The sequence below is a fragment of the Moschus berezovskii genome, chromosome 9, assembly GCF_049115385.1.
Source record: "Moschus berezovskii isolate FMDL1 chromosome 9, NW_MosBer_1.0, whole genome shotgun sequence".
Taxonomy (NCBI): Eukaryota; Metazoa; Chordata; class Mammalia; order Artiodactyla; family Moschidae; genus Moschus; species Moschus berezovskii.
In genome coordinates, this window is record NC_142468.1 from 107,263,334 (window position 1) to 107,275,875 (window position 12,542).

The 12,542-nt window shown below is 40.8% G+C and overlaps 2 protein-coding genes across 2 annotated transcripts; both read right to left on the reverse strand.

The window, feature by feature from the left end:
- Window positions 1–5,881: 5,881 nt before the first annotated feature.
- On the reverse strand, window positions 5,882–6,790 carry LOC129563413 (muscarinic acetylcholine receptor M5-like). Its single transcript, XM_055437223.2, has one exon. It carries the CDS (start codon window positions 6,788–6,790, stop codon window positions 5,882–5,884), a length of 909 nt encoding a protein of 302 aa, XP_055293198.2.
- Window positions 6,791–9,259: 2,469 nt separating this feature from the next.
- Window positions 9,260–10,195, reverse strand: LOC129562995 (olfactory receptor 4K1-like). Its single transcript, XM_055436564.2, has one exon. The coding sequence runs from the start codon at window positions 10,193–10,195 to the stop codon at window positions 9,260–9,262; it is 936 nt and encodes a 311-aa protein (XP_055292539.2).
- Between the last annotated feature and the right edge of the window lie 2,347 nt (window positions 10,196–12,542).

Sequence of the window (12,542 nt, forward strand, 5' to 3'; positions counted from 1 at the left end):
CCTTATAGAATTTCATTTTCTTGGACCACCTTTTTACTTCCCTGACTTCCTTCTCTGAATTCTAAGGTATCCTGGATGTTACAGTACTAGTGATACAACAATCCTGTCCTCAAGGAGGGATGGGAAGACACTAAATTTCTCCACTGAAACAGTTCTGGGGTGGCTGCAACATACAGCAGCAGCATCTGTAGGGAAGTAAAAAGGTGGTCCAAGAAAATGCTCTTCTTCAAGGCATTTCAGAGGATTCTGAGTTCCCAGTATGCTCTCAGCCCTCCCACTCCAAACCAACTGCTGCCACTTTGAACCTGAGGCTCTTCTCTATCCTCACTGCTTCGTTTTATGTATGTAAGTATGTGTGTGATTGTATGTATTTGATTTTGAAACTATCCTTGCAGAACCCTACTGGTACCTTCTCTAACTTCTGCATTCCTACCTGACCTCTACCTTAAAAAGGGATTGGATTATGGAATAGGAAGTTTAGGCTAGATCCAGACAGGGCAAGACTCCTTTCTGAAAGGCCTGGAAACCAAACTGAGGGGAAAAAAAGACCAAAGAATTACTTGAGAGCATCTAAGTAAAATGTTGGGTATGATCCACCTTCCTTTTGTTATTCTTCACTCACATTCTCTTTTCAGTCATATAAGTGTTCCACTTCTCCTGGTTCAGATTTTGGTGCCAGTTTCCCTCTCTGCACCAAAGGGCAGGGAAAAAAGAGGCCTGGAGAGGGAAAATGTGCTTGGGGAGGAGGAGCACTGGAAGCCTCCAGACATCGGTGTGATTCTATTTGTACTGTTGTTCTGTCCTTCATGCTGTTAGTCTGTGTTCTTGGAGGCAGGGACAGTGTCTTATTCCTCTTTGTAATCCCATGGTTCCCCCAGAGATAAATAATTATTTGCTGAAACAAAGGAGTAACTAAAGAAAAGAGTAGTAAGGTTGCCTGGATAGTGGTCCTTAAATCTAAGAAGATGGTGAAGAAAAAAGGGTACAAAGGTTTGGGGCATTTGTGTGCATCTAAAAGAGGTGACAAAGGACAGAAGTGACCTCTTTTTAGTCTACATTTAGTTATGGATAGGAGCTCCCCATGTTAATTGAAGCCTTATGATTTTCTGCTCTTGAAGAACTTGAGTGGTCATATTTCCTGCAAGATAGGAACATTAAGATTGCCAAACAGTACTCAGCAGCTCTGTGTGTTTTAAAATATCTGTTTCTGTACACAGAAAGTTTACAAGGAGAGACCCTTAGATATTGAGCAGAGGTTATCTCTGGGTAGTAGAATTACTGGTAATTTTTTATTTGCTTATTTATTTCCCAAATTTTCTAAGCAAATATATGCTATTTTATTAATCACTGTATCGCAAAAATGACTATAAAACAAAACCTAGTATAGTTTTTCTTTTTTTTTTCCCTGACTCTCCAGGATAGGCTGTACTTCTGGGTACAATGGCTCCAACAAAAACATTTCCAGTCATTGCTATCTAGTTTTTCAGGGAGAAGAGTAGTCCTCCAAATCCCAGGTCAAACCTGTCTTCCAGCCATAATGTCTCCCACTATAGTCTACTGTAAACTACAAGAGGGGCACTGGCCTGTAGTTAGTACACCATGGTCAGTAGCGTCATGAATTTTCACTGAAGATAGTTGGACTACAAACCCGTCTTTGGATACATATGGGATTGCTGAAAAAAAGCACCAGCTCCCCAGTGAGTGATATTGGGGATAAACGGGTTGAGTATTAGCAGCTGTTTGTTAGAGATGAGTACCCATTCCATTACTGGAATACCACTGAGATGCATTCATGCAGGATGACTCTCTAGAAAATCATTGCTGAACTCTGCGAATTGAACTCTTTGGAGAACTGCTCTCAGCAGGAGCTAAACGGCATCTGGTGACATGAGGCTTGTTCAAAGGACATATAAAGTAAGAAGAGGACCTTTTGAACAAATAGCTTGCCATAAGGGCTTCCCTTGTGGCTCAGCTGGTGAAGAATTCACCTGCAATGCTGGAGACCTGGGTTCTATCCCTAGGTTGGGAAGATCTCCTGGAGAAGGGAAAGGCTACTCCAGTATTCTGACCTGCCTCATCTCCCTTGTCCTGGAGGGAAATGGAAGCATTTCAGTCATAGGAATTTTGTCAGCATTATTTCATCTTAATTTGGTTATTGGTAAATGAGAGGAAAGGGGGAAAACCACAAAGGTGACAAGGGGGACATGTGTCCTCATTATATATCAATCCCTCTTCTCCTAAAAGGCCAGGCCACGTGAGTATGTGTGTAATTTTTAACATATATGGATCGAGCAAGCTCACTGAGACCATTTTCTTATTTAACACTTTGCCTTGGACTACTGTGTGGTTACATTTCTTTAATATCCAGAATAATGCTAGTACAATACAGGAAAGCAGCCCAGTTCCCACATCCTTTGCTGTAATTCCAGTATTTACAGGAGACAATGGTATTTTCCTAGCCAGAGGTTAGGTACAGATTTCACAATGACAGAGCCAAACATCAGCATCACCCTCAAAGGACATTCACCAAAGCAACAAAGCAGAAGCCAGGAATATTGACAAAAGGCTTTAACCAAAAACTGTACTGAAAACAGATTCCTTGACAAGCCATCAAATTCACACCAAGGAGAAACAAACCACAATATTAGCATCATGGCAGCAACCAATAGGCAACTAATCAAGGCTGCACATAATTTACCACAGACAGAGCTTTGGAGATGGGATATAAGAAGGCCTAAAATCCAAAGTCGGCCCACACCCCACCCATCCACTGGTCAGGTCTCTATAGTTTACAGTTGGAGCTATTCATTCTGAGGACCCCACCAGAAACCCTATTCTAAAGAGCTTCCCCTAGTAGTTTAAGGCATCCTTTTTGTCTTTTTTAAGGGACATAGGTAGTCTGCATAACTGGCTGCCTCCCAAGGCCCATGCTGAAGGAGACCTAGGCCTCTCAATTACTTTCACAAAAGATGAACTGAAAAGTTTAAGTTCTAGGCAATTTTGGAGTGAGAAAGATGTTCCCCCAGCAACCCTCCCCCTCCATTCTGTGTCCTTTTGTTTGAATTAGCTTAATCTCTCTCTCAGAAGAAGGCAATGGCACCCCACTCCAGTACTCTTGCCTGGAAAATCCCTTGGATGGGGGAGCCTGGTAGGCTGCAGTCCATGGGGTCGCTAAGAGTTGGATACAACTGAGAGACTTCACTTTCACTTTTCACTTGCCTGCATTGGAGAAGGAAATGGCAACCCACTCCAGTGCTCTTGCCTGGAGAATCCCAGGGACGGGGGAGCCTGGTGGGCTGCCGTCTATGGGGTTGCACAGTGTCGGACACGACTGAAGTGACTTAGCAGCAGCAGCAATCTCTGTCTCTATTGTGAACAGTGAATGAGCTCAGAGCACTATCCTCTTGGAGGGATTTTCACTTTTGTCAGGAGTCAAAGCCTTAAACTAAAAGAATCAACTGTTTATCTAAAGCTGGTGGAACAGGTTTTCACACCCTGTTGGCATCCTATAGACCTGGGAGCCTCTGTCTTGGAGAACTGAGCCAGTTCATTAATATTCTCTATCAAATTCTTGGCAGGCATCAACCTGTCCTTCAGAAAGACTCAGCAGCTACACTGCTTCTAAGATGTTCCATCTCAGCATTAAGTTCCTACAGGGCTGGAGAGTTCTGGGTTTCCACTTCTGTGAAGCCTTCTTGGGACTCCCTTGAGGAGGACAATTCACTCTTCAGTGGAAGGTTGAAGCTCTCCTATATCTACTTACCAAATTCCCAGGACAATGAAGCCTGCTATTTTTACATCTCCTTTGCAAAGGAGGCTGAAAAAGAACTGGCCCACATTAGGTGAAAAGAAGTCCAGAGATTTTTACATACAACTGCAGCTATAGTCAACCAGAGAAGGCACTGGCAACCCACTCCAGTACTCTTGCCTGAAAAATCCCATGGATGGAGGGGCCTGGTGGGCTACAGTCCATGGGGTCACGAAGAGTCAGACATGACTGAGCGACTTCACTTTCACTTTTCACTTTCACGCATTGGAGAAGGAAATGGCAACCCACTCAAGTGTTCTTGCCTGGAGAATCCCGGGGACGGGGGAGCCTGGTGGGCTGCCGTCTATGGGGTCGCACAGAGTCGGGCACGACTAACGTGCCTTAACAGCAGCAGCAGCAGCTATAGTCGACAGGTTACATATGAGCTTCTGTCTGACAGAAGTGCTTCAACTTTAAAATCTCTGCTGTGTGCTATACTGCTGCTTTCTTTGTGGACTGTTAATTTTATGCCCTATTGTATTGTTTTAATGTTTTGCATGTTAGTTAATTTTTAGAATTATCAAAGGAAACTCTTAGATTTGGTTTATTTATCTACATAGATTGCAATTAAAAATTTTCTTTTGATAATCCTGATACTTATATGTATGTTGATTAATTTTTTTTCCTTTTGGGCCACACTGCATGGCATGTGGAATGTTAGTTCCCTGACCAGGGGTTGAAGCTGTACACCCTGCAGTGGAAGTATGGAGCCCGAATCATTAGACCGTCAGGGAATTCCCTATGTTGATAACTTTATTTTTATATATTATTATAGCCTACATTTTTGCTTTTAAAGAAAGCATGGTCATTTTTAATGACCATAGACAGCTTTACTGGACCCCAACTGTATTTTTCTGGGCTTCTTGTTTTGGGAAATTTGGAGATGAATGAATAAGTCAGTCATTTCTGAGCCATGATTTGAAAGATCTGTTTTTTTTTTAAACAGCCTTTCCCACACTGTCTCTCTAAATAGCACTTCTGACTGGAAGCCTCACAGTGACCTGCTTGTGCCTGGGTGTGAATTGGGGGTCTGGATGAGGGCCCACCAAAAGGACTGGAAGTTCAAAAGCATGGAGGGAAACCAAATTTGTTTTGCACATTTTGCCTCAGGTTTGCTTTGTGAAAAAATGAGAATATAAGGCTTCTGAAAACTATTTGAGAACTGTGATTAAACAGACTGGAGAAGGTCTTTCCCCAGTAAAGGGCTTTCATAAATAAATCTTCCTAAGGACAAGCTAAGTAAATGGGTTCAAAAGGGCACAAACTAGAATACATAGTATTTGTTTGCATAAAAGGAAAAAGTTTCCATTGGTAAAAGCAAAATAATTGACTGTGGAGACCTGGTGATCTTTCTTAGCAGAATAGAGGCCCCTCTGTAGGACAGGGTGTGATCCGGTTCCAGTGTCCTTCCAGACCCGAGACTCTGAGGGGAAGGGTGGTTCTGTGGGGGCCAGCCTGGCCTCCGTGGGTACCAGGAAGTGGCATCAGTTGTGAAAGGGAGGAGCAAGAGCTTTGCTCAGTTGTAGGAACAGGAAAACACACCACAGTACAGAACACATAATAGCAGCATAATAAATACTGATCAGTTTATAAAGAAATAGAGTCCTGGAAACCAGCTGAATATCACTCTTGTTAACAGGTGGCACTGACTTCGTCTTTCTGGTTTTCGCTGAGATGAGGCGACTGCATAGACACGGACATACTGCACCAAACTCTGTGACTAGGTTTCTGCTCTCGCTGTCCCCGCGGGAGGTTGGACAGGAGCTCCCTCAGCCATTGTTCACTGTGGCCCAGGGTGCCTCTTCCTCTGAAGGGGCATGAGTTTGCCCATCTGCTTCAGTGGCAAGCTCCAGTGGCGTCAGACACTCTTGTCCTGGTCATAGACAAGGGTCACTCAGTATGGCAGCGATTGTGGCAGCTGTGACTCCTTCCTTTTCACAGTAGACCTTGATCCTTTACAAAGTTCTCAGGGACTCAAAAGGACAGATGTCTTTTTGGAAAGGAAACCAGAATCAGCCTGCCCATCCTCAGAGGACCTTGATCGTGGTTATTCTTTGAGGGGAGTTGTTATTTTCAGGGGAGCTTGCTGTTCCCCTGCCAGTACAACTTCTCTTCCACTCTTCTCTTTTTCCATCGGCAGAGCAGCAGCATCTTGAAGGTCTTCCTGAAGGTTCTGTTGCAGAGGGCGTAGCAGATGGGGTTGACAGTGCTATTCACATAGCATAACCAGTAGCCCAGGTGCCACAGGCTGACTGCGACACACTTGTCGCAGAAGGTGGAAACGAGGACCATGATGTTGTAAGGGGTCCAAGTGATGATGAACGCCAGCAGAATCGCACTCAGGGTCTGGGCGGCTTTCCTCTCTTTGACGAGGACCATCCTCTTTCGTTTGGTCATCTGATGGCTGAGGTTGGCATCGAGGCCTTTTGTTGAGAGGTCCTTGGACACTGGGAAGGAACACGGCATGATTTTTACCTTGCGGCATCCGTTGTTGGTGTCATGGGTCCCCTCAGCCTTTACCACCAGTCGGAACTTGTAGGCCACCCACTTCTGACTCTTGGGCCCATGAGCAGCAGCTGGAGACAGGAAGTATTTTGGGGTGTCATAGTTGTTTTTTTCAGTTTGAGCATTCACAAAAGTCTGCTTGGTCTCTTCAGCACTTACCTCTTCCCTTGGGCTCTCCTTGGCCTGACTCTTGTAAACCACTTGAAAGACAGGATCGGTGGTGGGCTTGTCCTCGTCTTCTGAGGAGGGGTAGCTGCTGCAGGTGGTTAGCTGCTCGGCTTTGGCCCACTCAGCGCTTGGGCCGGTGGCTTGGGATGGCTTCCCAGTGATGGAGGCGCTCCTGCGGAAGGATGACCAGGAGGCTTGGTTCCTTTCCCTCTGGGCCAGGGTGGGCCGGGAGCAGCGGAAGCAGGACCTGAGCAGAGCCTGGTGAGCTGACTTTCTCTTCTCAGCTTCAGTGACGGGACTGGATGCCATGGATATTTGCTTACTGACTTATAAAACCTCTTTACAAATTAAAGATATTACCCCTGTGGATAATACTGCTTGTCACCTAATTTTTCTTTTGACTTTATTTGTGATAGACTTCTAAAAAAAGAAACTAAAACTTTTGTGGAAATTAATGCAGTCATATTTGCGAAATATTTTTTTAACTTTTCGACTTTTGAATTATTTTATCAAACTCAATGTGATAGGTTGTGCCCAATCACTAAAATCCCAAGTAGACCCAACAATGATTAGAAAGTGGAAGAATGTGTCTCTGGTAGCACAAGGAACTGGCCAAATCAAATGACCACTCACAAATTCTAATTTCCCTCTTTCTCCTACTGTTCTCCCTCACCTCCATTTTTCCTTGTGTCACCTACCCCTCCTCTACCTCAGTATTTGACTATTGAGGATCAGAGCAGCTAAATGACAGTTTTTCAAGGGTACTATTGGCAACTCTCCATTTTCACCTGCAAGTCAGAGTTAAAAGGGAAAAAAATACTACGAACAATATCATGAATGCATTAATGTTTATTACATATTTAAAATGTTTTAGCACTATATAAAATTTGTTTTAAAAAAAGTCATGTTAAAGGAACATTACCATGTTTGATATTGTACAAATGAATTTGACCTGAAGTCTAAAGTTCCAAGAATTCTTAGCTAATAATTAGTATCATGGTTCTAAAAGACTATCTATATCTAAGACTCAGCTGGCTCTGATTTATCATGCAGAGTTAATATCTAAACACATAGTCACTAAGTTATGTTTTAAAATATAATTAAAATACTGAACCCAATGTGATGACAATTGCAGGCTTTCTATTTTCTGTTAAGCAACTTTTTTCTTTGTAGAATACATTTAGTCTTTTTGTTATAAGGCCTTTTTCATAAGGCAAAGGGAGAAGTACATAAGAAACCTTTGGCCAGCGAATGAAACAATAATTTGTTGTTCAGTCGCTAAGTCACATCCGACTCCTTGTGACCACATGGACTGCAGCATGCCAAGCTCCCCTGTACTTCACTATCTCCCATAGTTAGCTCAGACTCATGTCCATTGAGTCAGTGATGCCGTCCAACCATCTCATCCTCTGTTGTCCTCTTCTCCTCTGCCCTCAATCTTTCCCAGCAGCAGGGTCTTTTTCAAATGATGTGGTGCTTCACATCAGGTGGCCAAAGTATTGGAGCTTCAGCTTCAGCATCAGTCCTTCCAATGAATATTCAGGAGTGATTTCCTTTAGGATTGACTGGTTTGATCTCCATGCTGTCCAAGGACTCTCAAGAGTCTTCTCCAGCACAGATTTTAAAACTTTTATTACCAGGTGGTGCTAGCGGTAAAGAACCTGATTGCCAATGCAGGAAATAATAAGAGATCTGGGTTCAATCCCTGGGTCAGGAAGATTCCCTGGAGAAGGGCATGGCAATCCACTCCAATATTCTTGCCTGAAGAATCCCATGGACAGAGCAGCCTGGCAAGCCGCAGTCCATAGTGTCGCAAAGAGTCGGACATGACTGAAGCGACTTAGCATGCTTGCAAAGCATTATTACAAGAATTTTACATTCTCTCTTCTGTTTTCCAAGAAATAAGAAAGAATAGATCCCCAGTTTCCAAAAAATTTTTGTCATTTTTGTGCGTTTGTATGTTTTAGGTACATAAGAAATTGACTTTTTCTGTGAATTTAAATATTCTATATCTGATGTATTTGCAGACAATTTCAAAGATATTTGCAATTTTTTATGACTAATGTAGAACTCATTATAACTAACTTTTTCTACTTAAAAATAAGTAGACTAGGGAAATAGATAAGTATGCTGCTGATAGCAACAAATATCTAGAAAAAGTTTTGTAATGAATAGATATGTATATCAAATAATCTAGAAAAAACAGAAAAAATTTATTGGGACATAGCAGCAGATAGGAAAATCTATAAATAACAAAAAATTTTCAATACGTGAGGAAAAGATAAGCTAAAAAACATGCAAGAAATGTATACAAGTGAGGTGAAATCTATGTTTTAAAACAATGTTTTTCCACCATGTCAATTTATAGAAAAAATATTATGAATAAGTTGATAGAGCCTAACAGAAACATAATTTACTTGCATGTTTTGATTACAAGGCATAAAAATTACACAAGTTCAATTGAAGAGAATCACAAACTTAGTAACATGAATAGCTTTTTTTGTAGATTAGAATCTCTAAATTATTTATAAAATATTTTGAAAGGTTACTAAATATTTTCAAGAGAATTTGTACTTTAGAATTATAAAGTATGAAAAAGTGGTCAAAATTAAATAGCAAACCAAGAACTGGTTTTATTCAATTCCTTTGCAGTTGGTGAAAAAATCTAATTCTGTAATTGAATAACCCCAGTCATTAGCAAAAATAATTGGCTTGATGCTGTGATCCAGTAGGGGCTTTTCATTTCCATTGCATATTTATGTTCCTTCATGGTGTGTCCTAGTTTTTCCAGAAGCTCATATGACGGTTTCTCAATTTTCTCATGGCTGATTTAACATCTTCATTTCTCAGAGAGTAGATGATGGGATTCAACAGGGGTGTACAAACAGTGTAAAACACAGAAAGGAACTTATCCAGAGAAAGTCTGCTAAAAGGCCATATATAAAAATAAATGCAAGGCCCAAAGAAAAGAATGACCACCGTGATATGGGCAGTTAATGTAGAAAGTGCCTTGGATGATCCACTGGAGGAACGGTGATGGACAGTGATCAAAATGACAGTGTAGGAAATAATTAAAGCCAGAAAACAGCTCAGTGATATCAGGCCACTGTTAGTTAGGGTCATAATTTCCATTTCGTAAGTATCCATGCAAGCCAACTCTACCACCAGGGGAAGGTCACAAAAGAAGCTGTCTACCTCATTGGGGCCACAGAATGGCAGATCCACTGTAAAAGCCAAGTGGCTCACAGAATGAAGAATACCCACAGCCCAGGAAATAAACACAAAAATTATACATAGTCTTCGATTCATAATTGTGCTATAGTGTAGAGGCTTACAAATGGCTATAAATCTGTCATACGCCATAGCTACAAGCAACATCATCTCACTCCCAACGAAACTGTGAAGAAGGAATATTTGGGCCATGCAACCCTCAAAGGAAATAGTTTTGTGCTCCACAAAAAAGTCCACAAGCATCTTGGGGGTGGCAAAGTTAGATTGGCAGATATCAATGAAAGAAAGATTACTGAGCAGGAAGTACATAGGAGAGTTCAAATGGGCGTCAGAGGAAACAATAACAATAATCATGATGTTGCCCAGAACTGATGCCACATACACTATTGAGAAGATGGCAAAGAAGAAAAGCTGAAGATCCCAAAAATTAGAGGGTCCCAGAAGCACAAACTCAGACATCATTGATTCATTTGTGTGAGCCATGTTTCCAATCTACTGTTACCTAAATAAAATAAATCAGGAAAATGTCACAATGATTGACACTTATCTAGTATATATACCAAAGAAATATGATAAGTTTTCAATTAAAAGTTAATTTAATGAGACTATGTAAATAGTCAATAAACTAGTATTTAACATCTATGACTGCTGTGGAAAGTAGAAGTGAGAAACAAAGATAATTAGATATGGATCCTATCATAGAGAGGTAAGATATTTGTATTAAAATTAAAAATATAAAATCAGAAACATGCAAACAATACCTGATGAAATAATACCATAGATATTAGCAAAATGAAATTAACTATGCCAAAGTGGTAAGGTAACATATCATGGGGTATGTATCATTTTAGCTAAAATTAGTTAAAAGCTTGTAATTTGCTAGCCAAAACTGAAGGAAACGGCTATTTTAAGCATGGGGAATAGCAGAACTAAAGCTACAAAGGTGAAAACATGAAAGGCATACTCAGAGAGCCATGAGTTCAGTGGCTTGGCTGGAGGAGGGTGTGCTAAGAAACAGTAAAAATGAAGTTGGGAATGGTAGGTTAGGAGTAAATCATGGATGCAATTAGCCTTGAATGTAATGCCAGTGGATTACATTAATGTTCTCCAAACTCAGAATCATAAAGTGACAGTGCTTTAGAAAGCTTAATAGAAGCAATTTGTGACAATGTCAAAAGAAGAGGCAATGGTAATACTCTGAAAGTTTCTGTGAAAATCAAGAACGTTCCTTTCATCCTTTGAACAATAGTTAATCAGAGTTCACCTTCTGCTGCATAAATACCAGCAGTGAATGAGTCACCTATGTGTCTTCAATCTCTTCCAACTCTGCCTTTTGTCTCTTCCCAAACATGCCTGACACACCTGGATTTATCAAAATCTGTCTGTTCTTTTGGAAATATTTTATATGACTGTATGTGGTACATTTTGAACACATAATAGATTTTCAAAAGAGAAAATTTAAGTAATGTGTTAATAGCCTCTAAATTGATTTTTGACATTTTGCTTTATTACATTGGGCACCATGTGGGCATTTGATCCCAGAAGAAAACCCTGCACAACCTCTTGTGGATCAGAAGACATTTTTGGCTTTAGCCCTGTGTATCCAACACAACACAATAGGTATTAATTTGTCACTATACTGATTGAAGTTCTACACCCTGTATACTTCAGTGAAAGATATAACTAATACAACAGATATTTAAAAGCTTAAAAGCAAAACTGAACCAATAAATTAACCAATTAAAAATATTTAAACTGTTAGAAGCTTTAATTTATGTGATTATAACCTGATTGTTGAGGCACTAAATTCTACCCTTTCAAAGAATACTCAGTGCATTTGATTTACAATCTCTAGTTTTAAGGGGAATCGGAAACTTAAGTTACTCAAGAATAGAAACAGATTAAAAAGGCAAGAACTGACCTCATTACAAACTTCCATTATGTGATTCTCTTCTCCATGTGGAAGATTTGGGCCAGTGTTGGCTTTTCTGAACATGTATTTACATGAGCGATGCAGAGAAGGAGACAAACAAACATTGGAAAGGAAAGAAATTCCATTTCTAAAACTAAAAATGATCCTACAAAGCTGCTGCTGCTAAGTCACTTCAGTCGTGTCCGACTCTGTGTGACCCCATAGACGGAAGCCCACCAGGCTCCCCCGTCCGTGGGATTCTCCAGGCAAGAACACTGGAGTGGGTTGCCATTTCCTTCTCCAATATGTGAAAGTGAAAAGTGAAAGTGAAGTCGCTCAGTCATGTCCGACCCTTAGCGACCCCACGGACTGCAGCCTACCAGGCTCTTCCATCCATGGGATTTTCTAGGCAATAGTACTGGAGTGGCTTGCCATTGCCTTCTCCGCCTACAAAGCTACAGTTATTAATTTTAAACATATAAAATTTGAGGCCATGATGGACTTCATATAACTTTCAGTCTCCTAGATAAAGCCTGACAAATATCATGATAATTTAGTGGAATAACATTAAAGAGAGAGAGAGGGAGAAAGGCAGAGAGAGAGATGAAGATAAGAAGAAAATAAGTAGGAGGAAGAGGAGAAAAGGGGGGCAGAAGAGGAGAAGGAAGAGGAGGAAGGGAAAGCATAGTGGTTAATAACCTGTTCAGTTCAGTTCAGTTCAGTCGCTCAGTCGTGTCCGACTCTCCGCGACCCCATGAATCACAGCATGTATTTATTCAATTTTTAAAGATCGTCTCATCTTTTAAAAAAGTTTTTCTGAAAATATCCAAATTTTCTACAAAGTATCTAATAGATGATAAGATTTGTCATTTCACTTTTCAAAATACAGGAAACAACTACAAAATCTTTTCCACCCTA